This window comes from Ammospiza nelsoni, chromosome 1, assembly GCF_027579445.1.
Source record: "Ammospiza nelsoni isolate bAmmNel1 chromosome 1, bAmmNel1.pri, whole genome shotgun sequence".
In the NCBI taxonomy this organism is placed as follows: domain Eukaryota; kingdom Metazoa; phylum Chordata; class Aves; order Passeriformes; family Passerellidae; genus Ammospiza; species Ammospiza nelsoni.
The window spans coordinates 64,835,100-64,848,825 of NC_080633.1; the positions used below are offsets into that span (position 1 = coordinate 64,835,100).

The 13,726-nt window shown below is 43.6% G+C and overlaps 1 protein-coding gene and 1 long non-coding RNA gene across 5 annotated transcripts in view; both read left to right on the forward strand.

The window, feature by feature from the left end:
• The window catches only part of LOC132073135 (uncharacterized), a 1,090,256-nt gene that overhangs the window by 946,949 nt on the left and 129,581 nt on the right, over positions 1–13,726 (forward strand). The window lies entirely within an intron of this gene.
• Positions 7,036–13,726, forward strand: part of GMPR (guanosine monophosphate reductase) — a 42,213-nt gene continuing 35,522 nt past the window's right edge. Inside the window, exons 1-3 of the mRNA XM_059478303.1 lie at positions 7,036–7,368; positions 11,668–11,787; positions 12,408–12,491. Coding sequence (XP_059334286.1) covers positions 7,282–7,368; positions 11,668–11,787; positions 12,408–12,491 — 291 coding nt within the window. The 5' untranslated portion in view covers positions 7,036–7,281. The remainder of the gene's footprint in view (positions 7,369–11,667; positions 11,788–12,407; positions 12,492–13,726) is intronic.

Below are 13,726 nucleotides of genomic sequence, written 5' to 3' on the forward strand. Positions count from 1 at the left end.
TTTAAACACATGTATTTTCAGGAAGATAAAAAAGGTCTGCTTTCTTCCTAAAATGAGGAGGGCAGTTCATGAGATTTGATTGCTCGGTTCCACATGGTATTTTTCCTATTTGATTACTTAAAGAACATGGGTACCCAAACCATGTTAGATTTAAGCTAACAGCAGCTACAGATGTGCAGCTACTGTTGCCTCACATGCTAATATTCACTTTTTTAACAGCCTTTCAAAACTAGAGCATATTTTACAAGCTCAGGCATTAAATTTTCCCCTCCCGTTTTATCATAATGATATACGAGAATATTTAGCAGGGTTTTATTTGCTGTGGGAAAGGGAAGCAGCATTTTCTAGGTCATTTTAAGAATATCTTTAACTCTAGCCAGTGAGGAATCATGGGTATAAAAGACATAGCGGAGACAACCGAGTTGATGTTAATCATAATCCATATGTAGGTGTTTTTATGAAAAAAGTGTGTGACAGCTGATAAATGCAACAGCTTTTATCTACATCCCATTAAATGCCTAAACTGCAATAAAGGACCAAGCCAATCTTGTTTTCCACATCCCCATGATAAGATCCAAATTAACACAAGGTTTGCAGAGGCAAAGCTCCCCAGCCCAAGAGTATAGGGTATTTAGAGTTGTGTGACATGTCATTTTACACACAAAAGGCATAAAACTCTCATACTAATTAAGATAAAAAATAATTACAGGTTCATGTATTATTTGCAATGATTAAAGAAAGTGCTAGAAACAGTTAAAACATTTTGTATCATGAGCATGGTTTTTTTCCTGCCTGTAGATGGTGTGGTAGGGCAGCAAAGTTGCTTCGTTTTTCTAAAGATTAAATTGGATTTGAAAGCTATTCATTACCAGATGTTCACAGTTCAGAAGCATTTCTCCAGCTTAAAATTTGTGGCAACATTTCCACCCAACATAAAAATGTCACGGAAAGCCCTGAAAATGAAGAAAATCCTGTTTGGTTATATAATGGGTGGTGGATTTTAAAATTAATGTTGTGCTTTTAATTTATTTCATATAGCAATGGCAGTGGGCTTATTCAAACAGACTTTGGGCACCAAGCCAAAAAACCCCACAACTGACAGGATTAGAATAGGCAACCTCCCAACCCCTCTCCATAAGCAGGAAAAGGACTTTCAGAACCTTAGTCTGACTTATGCTCAAGAAACTGAGCAAATCAATGGGGTTAAGTGCAAGGGAAGTAGATATTATTTTCTTTTCTGAGTTAAGCACCTTGGTCCTGAGTAACAGAAACTTGGGGATAAGCCTACAACAGCACTAATTCTATGTGCAACAGATTTATATGAAGAAAGTAGCACATTGATAGAGGTATTACATTAAAAATAAAGATGCAAACAGCAATATTAGCATTTGCACTGCCTCAGCCGTGCTGTGACTGCTCTGTTGCATACTGTAAAATCAGCTGCTGGTGAGAGAAACATTTATGTAAAACTTCTTTCTGAATTCAGTAGTTTCCTCTATTTACATGAGCAGGTTGAAATGACAATGGGAGTTTCTGGGCTAGAAGTAATGGATGAAGTTCAGGTGCAAGCTTGTTTCCAAGCTGGAGTGCAAACACTGACAGGAGGAGAGGGCATGGCCAGCCCCAGCTGAGTCTGGCTTGTAACATGGTGAAATTCTTATGTCTGTATGACAGAGGGTGATTTGCTAGCAAAAAAAATCATCAGTTGGTATACCGGCAACACCAGAAGTTTATTTTTTGCTGACTTCTTCACTGCTCTAATCCTTCTGCAATTATGCATTCTTGCTTTTGTTCACCTATTTGTAAACGTAATTATTTCCTAACGCTGTTTTGCTACCTCACTGGGGTTGCTATTTGGTCTAGTGTATTTTGGAAGAGCCTGGTAAATCAGCCTATGTCCAGCCAGGACAAAAGACCTTCACCCCCTCCATCTGAGGTGGTGAAGCCAAGTAGCCAGGCTGTCTGATGGCTTTAAGAGAAAACAGATGTGAAAACATGGACTCAGCCTACTTCTCGCAGCAGTGGTATCAATGCAAAATCAACATTTGTCTCTGATGAGTTTACTCTCCAGCCTATTTCTCCCAGCAGTGCTATTAAGTAGGCATAAGTCCACTGGGGTCAGTGGCTTTTACTGCTATAAAGCTGGTATAAAACTAGAATCACTCTGATCAATGTGTAATTTGAATAGGAGGTTGGTAGGGACCATGTAGTCAAGACCATGTAGTCTACCCCACAGGAAGAAAAAGTGGTTTCTAATGCTCAGATAGAATTTCCTGTGTTTCAGCTTGTGACTATTTCTCTTGTTCTACCAGCAGGCACTGCTAAGGAGAAGATGGCTCCTTACCTAAAGCTATATAGCACCAACAGAATACCTGTTACATCCTGTGAGATGGGTTAATATTTCCAGAGAGAATCTCACTGCCTATTATAGAATGTAGAACAGTAGTTCTGTAATGAACAGAAGTATCAGTTCATAATGGATAGTATACAACAGGTTTTGACCATTAAAAAAAAATCTACAAACCACTTCCATGCCAGTAAAGTCCAACAGTAAACCAAACTAACCTGAGCATGGACCTAGCTACAAGCTCTACAATGCAATAGTCCACACTTTTTAATTAGAATATTCGAATCACACTCCCCTGAACGACCTGGATAGCTACCACTCCTCCAGGTAGTCTGAGGACAGTTCAGGGAACAGCATCAAACTGTTTTCAATGTGCACTCTGAGTGAGACTCCTTGAAGCTCACATATGGCATCTAAATGACTTAGTGTGAGGCACACTCTGTCTCTTGCCTTGCAGGGACAGATTGGCATGGTCCACTTTACTTATCAGCATAGACAGACTCTTTCTAAGCATATTTCATAAGTCAAGGAAGGTCAGAGTTGCATTAATTATAGATTGCTGTGATTACTTACAATTAACATCTGAAACCTGCTGAAATCAAATGGGAATGGATACTGTCACTTACTCCTAAGTAAACTGTACCTTGAATGAGAAGTTGTCCTACTGACTTCAGTGTGGGCCTGGGATTTAGCTGATGATTAGCAACTAAGATTATTTTTCCTCTAAGACCTTTGAATTTAAATGAAAATACTTATGGCATACAAGTTTCTTTGTGACAAGTAATCTCCATGCATGTAGTTGAAGTCTGCTGGGCACACTTATGAAAGGCAGAGGTGTCAGCCCCACTCCTCCCATTTCTGGTGGCTATCAAGGTCAGCAAGAGCCTTAACATAGATGCTGTAATAATACTGATAGTTCAGAGAAACACCCTTATCTCCTCTGCAAAGGAAATCTGCTTGCATTTGCGAGGTTTGCTGAGTTAGGTCTCTTGATCCATCTACTGGGAAATGCTATTCAGCATAGACAAGGCCTGAATTCAAACAAAAATAAAATGGATTTACATTTCTCATAAGAAAAACAAGGTTCTTTCCTCAAATGTACTGTTTCTCCTTAAGATTGAAAGATCTTCATCACACATGTGCTGCGGCATGTTGTTCTTTCCAGATATGGGATTTTGCTGGGAAGTTGTGACACACAGTTTGTGGGAGCACTTGCCAGCTGAGCAATGCTTTCACTAGTGCTCACCACACTCCTTAAACAGGCACGCTAATTATGTTACAGGCTGTCTGTATGGAGCTACATGAGACTATAGTATTTTCCCAGGAACCACAGCAAGGAAGTCAGCATGTGCCTTCAGTTGTGTTAGCTGTATATCTGCTGTGAACAGAATTTCTCTTGACAAATAATGACATCATTAAACATTCACCCTAGAGGTGTTTCAGGTGCTCATGAGTGCTCATACTTTCAGATTGTCACTGAAAGCTTCTTTCAGTACCAAGAAGTTACTGTGGAAATGTTCTTATTTAAATAAGAAAAATACAAGGCATTGATAAAAAGAAGTGTTTTTAATACCATATACAATTAACCTGGTACAGCACAAATAGCTGGCCTCCAGCTCTACTTAATGTCACCAATCACAGGCCTTTGAGCCTATAGCTCAGTCAGTTTTCAATCCACTTCAATGTCCTTTTAGCTAGTCCACACCTCATCAGTTTGCCTCCAAAAATATTATTTGAAATATGTCAAAAGCCTAAGTAAAAATAAACAAGATCCACTGCTTTTTCCTCATCCACTCCAACAAGTAATTTCATCTTAGAAAGTGAGCTGAGCATGATTTTATTATCATAAATTCATGAAATTCATGCCAACTAGCTTCAGTCTTTCTTGTCCTTCATTCATTTGAAAATGACTTCCAGGATTATTTGCTCCACCACCTTCTCAGGCACTGAAATGAAGTTGACTAGCCCAGATCTTCCCTCCTTCTCACTCTTCTCAAAGACATGACTGATATTTGCTTTTTCTAGTCCTCAGGACTTGCCTTCCCAATCTGATCCTGCTCTTATGAGGGTGTCTTTATTACTCCTGATTTTCTGATGAGTCTCAGGGACCTGGGAATGCTGAGATAAATCTTACCAGGGAAGACGAACGTGGAGATGTCAATGTGTACCTCAGCCTCTTCCATGTCCTTTGTTACCAGGTCAGATTTGTGAAGTAATTTATACTATTACATACAGCAGTATTTACATTAGCAGGAGGAAAACCACAAGTTCAACAATCTTAGCTGATAATAGGCTTTAGACACAGTAGTAACTATTTGCATTATACTGATCACTTTTTCCTCTTCTCAAAAAGACCAAGTTTAGAAAACTTTTAGAAGATCTACAAATCTACATTGGCATTTTCAGCTACAGTGGCTGAGCAGTTCCCTTCTGAGTGCATTGCTCCATCTCCTTTTAAATGTAACTATAAAACAATGAAGTAGAGAAAAAAAGAACTCTGAAGGAAAGTAACAAATCATTTACATATCCTAAATTTGAAATCAGTGATGGCTCATTTGCACTTGAAGACTAAACTGTATCCAGCCTGGATGAACAGCTTTTTTTTCCATAGCAGAAAGAGATAATATGGGATCACTTATGGCAGGTGTATGGCAGTAATATAAAGAGGAATAAAAAAGAGGTGATCTTCATTTCTGGCTGTGATATTTATGTGATTATTGATCATGTCCCCTCTAGTGTCCATACTTCAGAAAGGACAATGAAAAAACCAGAGGCGGTTCAACAACAAAACATAACTTTGTTTACAGAAAATATATATTGAAGTAAGAAACTATGGAATTTCAAACTTTGTAATCTTTAAAGAACTCTCAAGCCAATCTGAGACACCTGACTAGTCTGTTGGTATGTGCACATGGGGAATTAATGAACATTAGCAGATACTGTGATCTGCAGGAAAACAGCACTGTGAGTGGAGACTAAAGTACTGAAATTGTAAACAGCATCAGACATGCATTTTCTGTGGCTTGCACATACTACTGCTAGCCCCTATCTCCTACTCTTCAAAACAGTGCTGACCTTTTGAATTCACAGTGCAATGCAGTGGCTTCTTTCTTTCTTCTCAGCATCACATGCCTGCCATGAGGGCAAATGGATGACCTGGTGCCAGGCACAGACAGATTGCATTTGTTTTTTCCATTCTCAGTCCTCTGCTACAGACATGCCACTTCCACAGGACCCATTCTCATCAGTACTCTTATTACTTAACAGTAAATAGTGGCTCATATGTCTCTCTGAAAAATACATTTTAGTAGTTCCTTTATATAGTGGAGAAAACACCAAATGAATGACCTCTGTTATGCAGATCAAACAAATTATAGAGTCACTTTCTTCAGTATCTCCATGGGAAATATCCACAACAGCAAGGCTCTCCTGGAACATCATCCGGAGTTCCAAAATCCTAGATTCAAGGCCTCTCCACCTGGACAATCAAAACTGCAAACACTCAAATACTCTGCCTTCTGTGTAAAGCCCCGGGCTCATGCTTGGTCATATTGGATCATGTGGGACACTCAGGCAAAGAGATGTAAAAGAGCTCTGTGTGAGGCAGGGTGTTGACCAGAAGTATGCAACTTTCAGATAAAGGAGAGAGTGCTACCTCCTCCTGCAATGCGTCTGAGTAAGTGTCCCAGGCTTCCGTTGCCAGTCACTAAAAATGCTTGCTCATGTGTCTTCCAAAGTCCAAATCTTACAACCCACTGACTTCATAATTAAATAGACTTTAAGGCTTAAGACTCCTGTGGAAGTCATCTCATGTGGTATCTGGTTACCCTGCACTGATCCCTCTGGCAGCAGATGTAGATGGACTCAGCTTGTGCAGTCCTGCTGCTCTGAGTGGTTTTTGACTTGTGTGTTAAACTATGGCTAGCACCGTTGAAACTGGAGGAAATAGGCACAAATCAGGCTCCTGTATGCTGGGGCGAAAAAAAAAAAAAACAAAACCAAAAAACAAACAAGCTACCCCCCAAAAACCCAAACAACACCAAAAACCCCACTCAAATACAAAAACTCCCTGTTGCTTCTTTAAGTGCAGTGAAGCAGGAAATTCGGAAATTCCTGAGGCAGCTGCAGGTGGCTGGTGCTCTGACCACTCTCCTATGACCAACCAGCTGCACATTTCTCAACGTCTCTAACGCCAAACCCACACTCTGGCTCTGTGCTCAGTGCCATGGGCAGCCCAGCTCTGCCTCAGCAGTACCGGATACCGGGCAGGGACGGGGCCGGGTTTGGGCTTGGAGCGGAGCACCCCGGCAAGTGGGATTCCCATGACAGCCCACCTATACCAAGTGGTGTCTTTTTTATTTAGCTGGAGGGACAGCATTTTGGGCCGCGCTGCAGCAGCCGTAACAGCGTTGGGGAACGCCGCAAACCCCTTCTCGGGGCGGTGGAAGGTAGAAGGAGGCAGGCCAAGATGTCCGTTCAGCCCCGCAGCGGCCGCCCGGCACGGCCGGGCTCCCGCACCCGGTACCCGCGGCGGCGGGGCCCGCTCGGTCACATGGAGGCGCCATTTCCTCTGCCCTTGCTTTGCCCTTAAAGCCGCCGCGGTGCCGCCGGCGCCTCGCTCCGCACGGGGCGGTTGCGGAAGGGCGACGCGTCCCCGTCTGCCCCCACCGCACACTGCCCTGCGGAGAGGCGGGGGTAGCCGTGGCGGGGGCCGGGGCAGAGGCTCAGCTAAAACCAGCCCTCGCCTAATAAAGCGATGGGGCCCGGTGCCCGCGCCCTATAAATACGCTCGGTGCGCGGCCACTGGGCTTTGGCCGGCGCGGCTCGGCTCGGCTCTGCAGGCGGGGCGGTGCAGTCAGCACAGCAGGGCTGCCGCTGCTGCCGCCTCCACTGCCAGGACAGCCCCGGCCCCCGCACCCCGGCACCCCAGCGAGATGCCCCGGGTAGACGCAGACCTCAAACTGGACTTTAAAGATGTCCTGGTCAGACCTAAAAGGAGCAGCCTCAAAAGCAGAGCAGAGGTGGGGGCATCCAAACCTAGCATGCTTTTCCTCCCCCTTCTCAACGCTTAACTTCCTTAACCCGCCTTTCCCCCCGCTTTATTTTTATTACCCGGTCTAGCGCAGCAATGCCCTCCCCGATCGCGACGCCCTTTGCGTGGCGGGGGGATGCCGCTGCTCCCGGGAGGGGAGGACGGGGCCGCGTTTGCGAAGTCTGCGGCGTGTCCCCCCCACGACCCCAGGGGAGCCGGGGGTAGCCGGTGCCGCGCTGGCCTCCCTCGCTCCTCAAGCTGAAATACAAGGGGGCAGTGGGGGATTGCTTGCTCCTAACAGGTGCCTCTGCGGCGCTGAGCGGGGCCTGACCGCCGGGGTCGGAGGGGGCGGTGGCGGCGATCCAGCCGCGCTGCGGGACGGGGGTGTCCGGTTACCCGCCCCGCAGCTTGGGCCGGCAGAAGCCGGTGGTGACACCTGACAGGCAGCATTGCCCTCAGCCTCGGGGGCTGTGGGCGGTGCTGGTACCGAGGAACTGATGCGCTCTTAAAAAAAAAAAATATTAAAAACCCGCGAAGACGCTGGGGAGCGCTTCTCAGTGCGCAGGGTGCCCCGTCATAGGGGGTACTGAGGGAAGTCACATCAAACCTGGGGCAGTGGGTGCATTTCACCCTCTCTTTGGTTTCACCCCCGTGTGACCTGCGTGTGTAGAGACCTGGAATCCCCTGGGGCTCTGTGTGCCTGCTGGCCATTGTTAGCCGGAACAGTTCTGTGGTTCTCTCTCATCAGGGATCGGGAAAGACCCCGGGAAATCACTCCCGTAAGGATCGATTGCATCCACAAAAAAAGATGGCTGCCTCAGTATCGAAGGTGCCTTCTCATTTACCCCACATAACCCCAAGGTTAACAAAGGATTTAGTTTGACTAAAGAAGGAATTATGTTGTGTCGGGGGATGAAAAGAGGATTAAGATTTTCTCTAGGGGACACGGGGGTGTAAGAGAGAGAGACTGAGGTAGAAAGGGAAAGTGAAACAGGGAAGCTGTGTTTACTATAGGCCTATGGCCAGGGATTTTGAGGGCATCAGCTAAGCAAAACCTCTTTGCCATCATAAGGTGTGAGAGGCCCTCTCAGCAGAAAGTTGATCTCTGGCAAGTAATTTGTAATTTATGATGAACAGTGTTCCATCTGAGTAACTCCTCATCGTGTGCAATTACTGCACATAAGGCCTCTGGGCACTTTGGAGCCATTTGCTTGGGGACCTATGGATCCCTCCTTAAAACTCACTGTGCCAGCCTAGCAAACAGGTGGAGCTGTGCTCCGCCGAGTGAGTGGTAGGCACATGGCTCCTTCAAGTGCAGTGTTTTGTATATTTAGCAGGGTGCAGGCTGTGGAAAGAAGGGCTGCTGGGAAGGGAAAACGATAGGAGGAACATGAGCTGATACGGCAGGGTTGTAACGGGTGGCTCTGATGAACTGTTAAAACATTGCAGATGAGAAAAAGTGCGTGTCATGAGGGGGTCAGTGAAAACCGATGAAGGTTAGGAAATTGGACACCATCACTGAGGCTGTGGCAACAGGGATAAACAGAGTCTGTGAGAGCCAGATCTGAAATGGACAGCCCCAGTCTGCTTCAAAACAAGAATATAAATAAATAGTTCTGGCAGAGTAACAGAGGCAGCATACTACAGTGCCTGCTCCCCAGCAAGCTGCTGCTTTGAAGCTTATATCAGGAAGCGTCTGCTTCTCTGGTGTGAATGCCTCGTTTTGCACAAGGATAGCATTTTATGCAGTGACTAGAGTTCAGTCAGCTTCCTAGAGAGACAGTTTGGGATGTTTGCAGATCTTCCTGTAGGTTTGCTATGTTGGTACTTGTTTCTGATTGCTTGCACTGTCTTCATTTTCCATGGTTGCTTTCTCTTTTTTGAAAATATATCAGAAAATGTGGTGCTTGAATTTGAATATCAAAATTGGTCAGAGCAAGGGTGGGAGTGGGAGCAGCATTATCTGTCTGTGGGGTCTTGGTACTCACATAGTCTGTTCTTGCGTTGGCTGGGCTTGCTCATGCACTCTGTCCATTGCAAGTTCAACAGACAAGTTTCCTGTAGGAAGTTGTTAAATTTTTAAAATTTCATTCATTTCACAAGAGCAGCACAGTTTGCTAAAATAGGTAGAGGGAATGGCAGCCAGCATGATCAACAGTGTTGACTGATTTCCACATGAGGAAAAACATAAACTTACCAGGATAATTCAGTATGGAGAAGAAGCAGCTGTGGAGGATATACTGAAAGTCCATAAAGTGAGGAGTGGCATGGAAAAGGTGAAACTGAGTAGTTGCTGTTGTCTCTCATAAAACAAGGAAAATCACTGAATGTATTTACCAGGCAAAGGTCGTAGCTTTTATGCGGCATATTTGTCTTATTGCTGTGCGATATTGGAGAGGCTTAAAAGTGTGAAGGACTAAAAAATTTTCAAGGCAAGTTCTTGCTTTGTCCTGTGTCTATTTTGCAGTATTTTGGTGTCTTTTCTGAAACATAAATCTTCTCCTTTCTGGTGTTCCTTTGTAAGAAATGTTTTTCCTTTGTAAAACCGCAGAGCAGTGGTTCTGGTGCTGGCATCTGTGCGGAATTGATTGTGGGGTACTTTTGTGTTCCCCCGCCCTTGGCTCTAGTGTTAAGAGGGAGTAAAGTAAACAAAATTCTCATACTTGTTTCACATCCATCTTCTTCATACTATTTTCTAATGCTAGCTGCAGCTAAAGAATGTTTTGTCATCCATGATGGCTGGAGAATTAGACCTCTGATAGTAAATAGGAGAAAGGGGCGTTTCCATTAAGATATATCTTTGCTTGTTCACTAAAGTGACCCTTCCCTTAAAAGCTTATAGGAGAACCTGATTCAGAGTTTATCACTAAGGCACCAAGTTCTTTTTCTTATACAAACCAGTAATAAATCCCTCACAATATTAATCAGAATCTAGCCTGCAATTTGGAAGTGCTCAAAATGTGTTTTAATTGAATAGTAAAAAATCCTGTATTTTTTTCTGTTGCTTTCTTTCTCATGATGGATTTCAGTTTAGTTCAGGTCTGCAAATGCTTTTGGGTTAAAGTTGCAGGGAGGATTAGTGAAAACTGAAAGAGCCTTCATTTTTACTAGAGACTAAACTAATATCTTAGAGTTGTACTTTTTTTTTTCCCCCCTTTTGAGCATTTTCCCATAGCTAGGAAGGTCTTAGGTAGGCCAGTGGGAACTGATCTAATTTGATAATACCCTTTGCAGATATAAGGAAAAAATGCCTGATGTTACTGTGATCATTTGAAGGTGCTGAAGAAGAAATGTCTCTGAAGGTGAAGGCGGATACACTTTTAAGACATTAACTTAGAAACTAGCAGCTTCTTGGTTTAGCAAGGCAAGGTATGATTGTTCAGATTGTATGGCAAGAGTTCTGAAGCCATATGAAGAGCGACTGAGGGAGCTGGGGTTGTTCAGCCTGGAGAAAAGGAGACTAAGGGGTGACCTCATCACTCTCTACAACTTCCTGAAGGGTGGCTGTAGTGAGCTGGGGGTCGGCCTCTTTCTCCGGGCGACAACGGATAGAACAAGAGGACACAGTCTCAAGTTGCGTCAAGCTAGATGTAAGTTAGAAGTAAGAAGGAAATACTTCACAGAAAGAGTGGTCAGAAACTGGAATCATTTACCCAGTGAGGTGGTAGAGGCATCATCCCTTGAAGAATTTAAAAAAAGACTGGATGTGGCACTTGCTGCCATGATCTAGCTGAACAGTTAGAACATCGGCTGGACTAGATGATCTTATAGGTCTCTTCCAGTCTTGAAAATTCTGTGATTCTGTGATTCTGTGATTTTATTATATGGTCATTTACCTTCAAGACTGGGACAAAGTCCTTTATGCCCTGGAGACAGAGGGAGTTGTAATTCTGACTTCTTTGGCATTAGGACTTCAACTTAAGTTTCTCAGGCAGCCATACAAATAGCTGAGATTACTTCTGTGTACAGAGCCCCAGAGTCCTCATCGTCCTTTCTTTCCAAGCCCTTCTGCCTTTTTCCTTTTCATTTTTTAATTTTATTTTGATTCTTTTTCTTAAGTAAGAGCTGTATTTAATGCAGAAAACATTGTTTTAATTTTTTTTCTTGTTTGGAAGGCAGAATTGTAAAAAATAAAAATAAAAAATGATGTAATAGTGGAACAAAAGGAACAGGAAATGTGAGGAAAATGGAGAAGCTGTGTCTAAAGATGCTGTATGTGAAATCTGTGGCAAAACTCGTGTAAGATTACAATCAGTTACTTAAAAGAATGCATGTCTGTTCCCTGCAGGTCGACCTCACACGCACCTTCACCTTCCGTAACTCCAAGCAGACATACACAGGAATTCCCATTATAGTGGCAAATATGGACACTGTGGGGACGTTTGAAATGGCTGTAGTTATGGCAAAAGTAAGTCTCAACTCTCATTTCTGCAACAGTTGGGAAGCTGCTGGGGGACAGCAAGCAGCCTTTGTTGATTTTTTAGCTAAATTTTTTGAGAACAGGGGAATGCAAGTTTAAAACTCCAGAATAAAGAAAAGCAGGTGTACTTTTACAACAGCACAGTCACCACAAACAGGGCTCCTGATGTAAGGAAATTTCTGTGGAGATGCTTCCATATTGGGAAGCTTCCATTTTGGGTGTAGCTCAGTTTCAGGTGGAGCTTTTAGAGCTTGTTTTTGAGGTCCCTTTGTGCTCCATGCCAGAAAAAAAAATTAGCTGACAAGTTTTAAAAGTGTGGGTTATGGGATAGAACTGTAGCACTTTCTAAGTTAATGACCCTCTGTCACATTCAAAATACAGTTGCTTAATGAAACATGTCATAAACCTGGTCCTGAGAAGTTGGCTAAGCATGCCAAGTTGCTTTTGAAGAGCTGTTTGTAGTTGCCTGGTCTGTTACTCACTGTTACTGTTTCTTCCAAGCAGGATGAGCCTATACTTAAAAGGGGATTTTCTAATCTCTTATTTTGCAGTTGAGGGAAAAATTACTAACTGTGACATTAATATCAGTTCTCTTGTTTTTTTGCTAGCATGCAATGTTCACTGCAATTCACAAGCATTATTCTCTGGAAGAATGGAAACTGTTTGCTGCCAATCACCCAGAATGCCTTGAGGTACATTTTTCTACTGTAAATTATTATGGTTTATTGCTTTGTTCTGAACTCACATACACTGGAGTCTCTAGGGAATGCTGTTGTCAAGTGAGGTTTTAGGGAATGAAGATATTTGCTGTTCTTAAATTCATCAAGGGAAGTGGCTTGTCCTGATTTAAAAGAGGGGCTACGTGAGTCCATTATGAAAGTGCTTATATGAAGATGCTAAAAAGCAAAGTTTGTATATGCCTGGAAGGGAAACAGAGAAGTATCCTGAAGGAGGAAATACTTAGGAATAGGCATGAGTGCTGTGCTTCTGTTGCTGTTGCGAGCAGTGGTAGTTCACTGATGTGAATAATTTCAATAACCCAACCACAGCTGGCCCACCACAGCTGGCCCTGCACACCCTTGTGCCAGGCAAAGTCTTTGCCATCAGGTGTGCAAGTGGATCTGGAGTCTACAGGCTGGAGGGGCCTAGGTGGTGGGCCCAGGCAGGGATGAGCACTGAAAGTTGTCAGGGCTTCTGTGTCCTCCACTTACCTTCTTGCACCAGAGCTCACTTTGTGCTATCCCACTTCTTCACAGGGTCCCAACCTGAGCCATTATATTCAATCAATTTTAACATTGACTTAATTTGTGACTTTCTCACATTCAGACTTCTTCTTTTCTTCTGGCAGGCCCCTGTACGAGTAGAGGCACTGTGAGTGTGCCTGGCCATCTCCCCTTCCTGCTCAAAGTTCAGTGGAGTTTTTGATCTTTCTCTTTATAGAAAAGAATACAACATTGCTGTGTTGTATCTTTACCTGTGGCACATTTCAGAATTATGTTATAAAGGCTATTGATTACAGAGTTGCTGAAAGTGAGCCTAGCACTTTGGCCAGTCAGGATTATTTACATGCTACCATAGGGTAGAAAGTGGTCTCAGGAATGTCCTGTGTCTGAACACTTCCAAACTTATTTGTGGTATATAATAACTGGAATAGGATCTCCTATTCCTGTAGTGATTAAATACTGACTTGCACAGTGACCTTGGATTTCTGCAGAGGTTTTGTAGGCCAACAGCTGTGGAAACTATTTTTCCTTTGGAAAGAACTCATTGGAAAACAAAGGAAGAAGCAATCTGCTTGTTTTCAATGGTAGCTGACCTTGCTTGAGAAAGGGGATTAGACTACAAAATCTCCAGAGGACCTTTCCCAACAAAATTATTCTGTGATTCTGGACATCACCGGAGTGCTTGGTGAACTTAAAAGACCTAG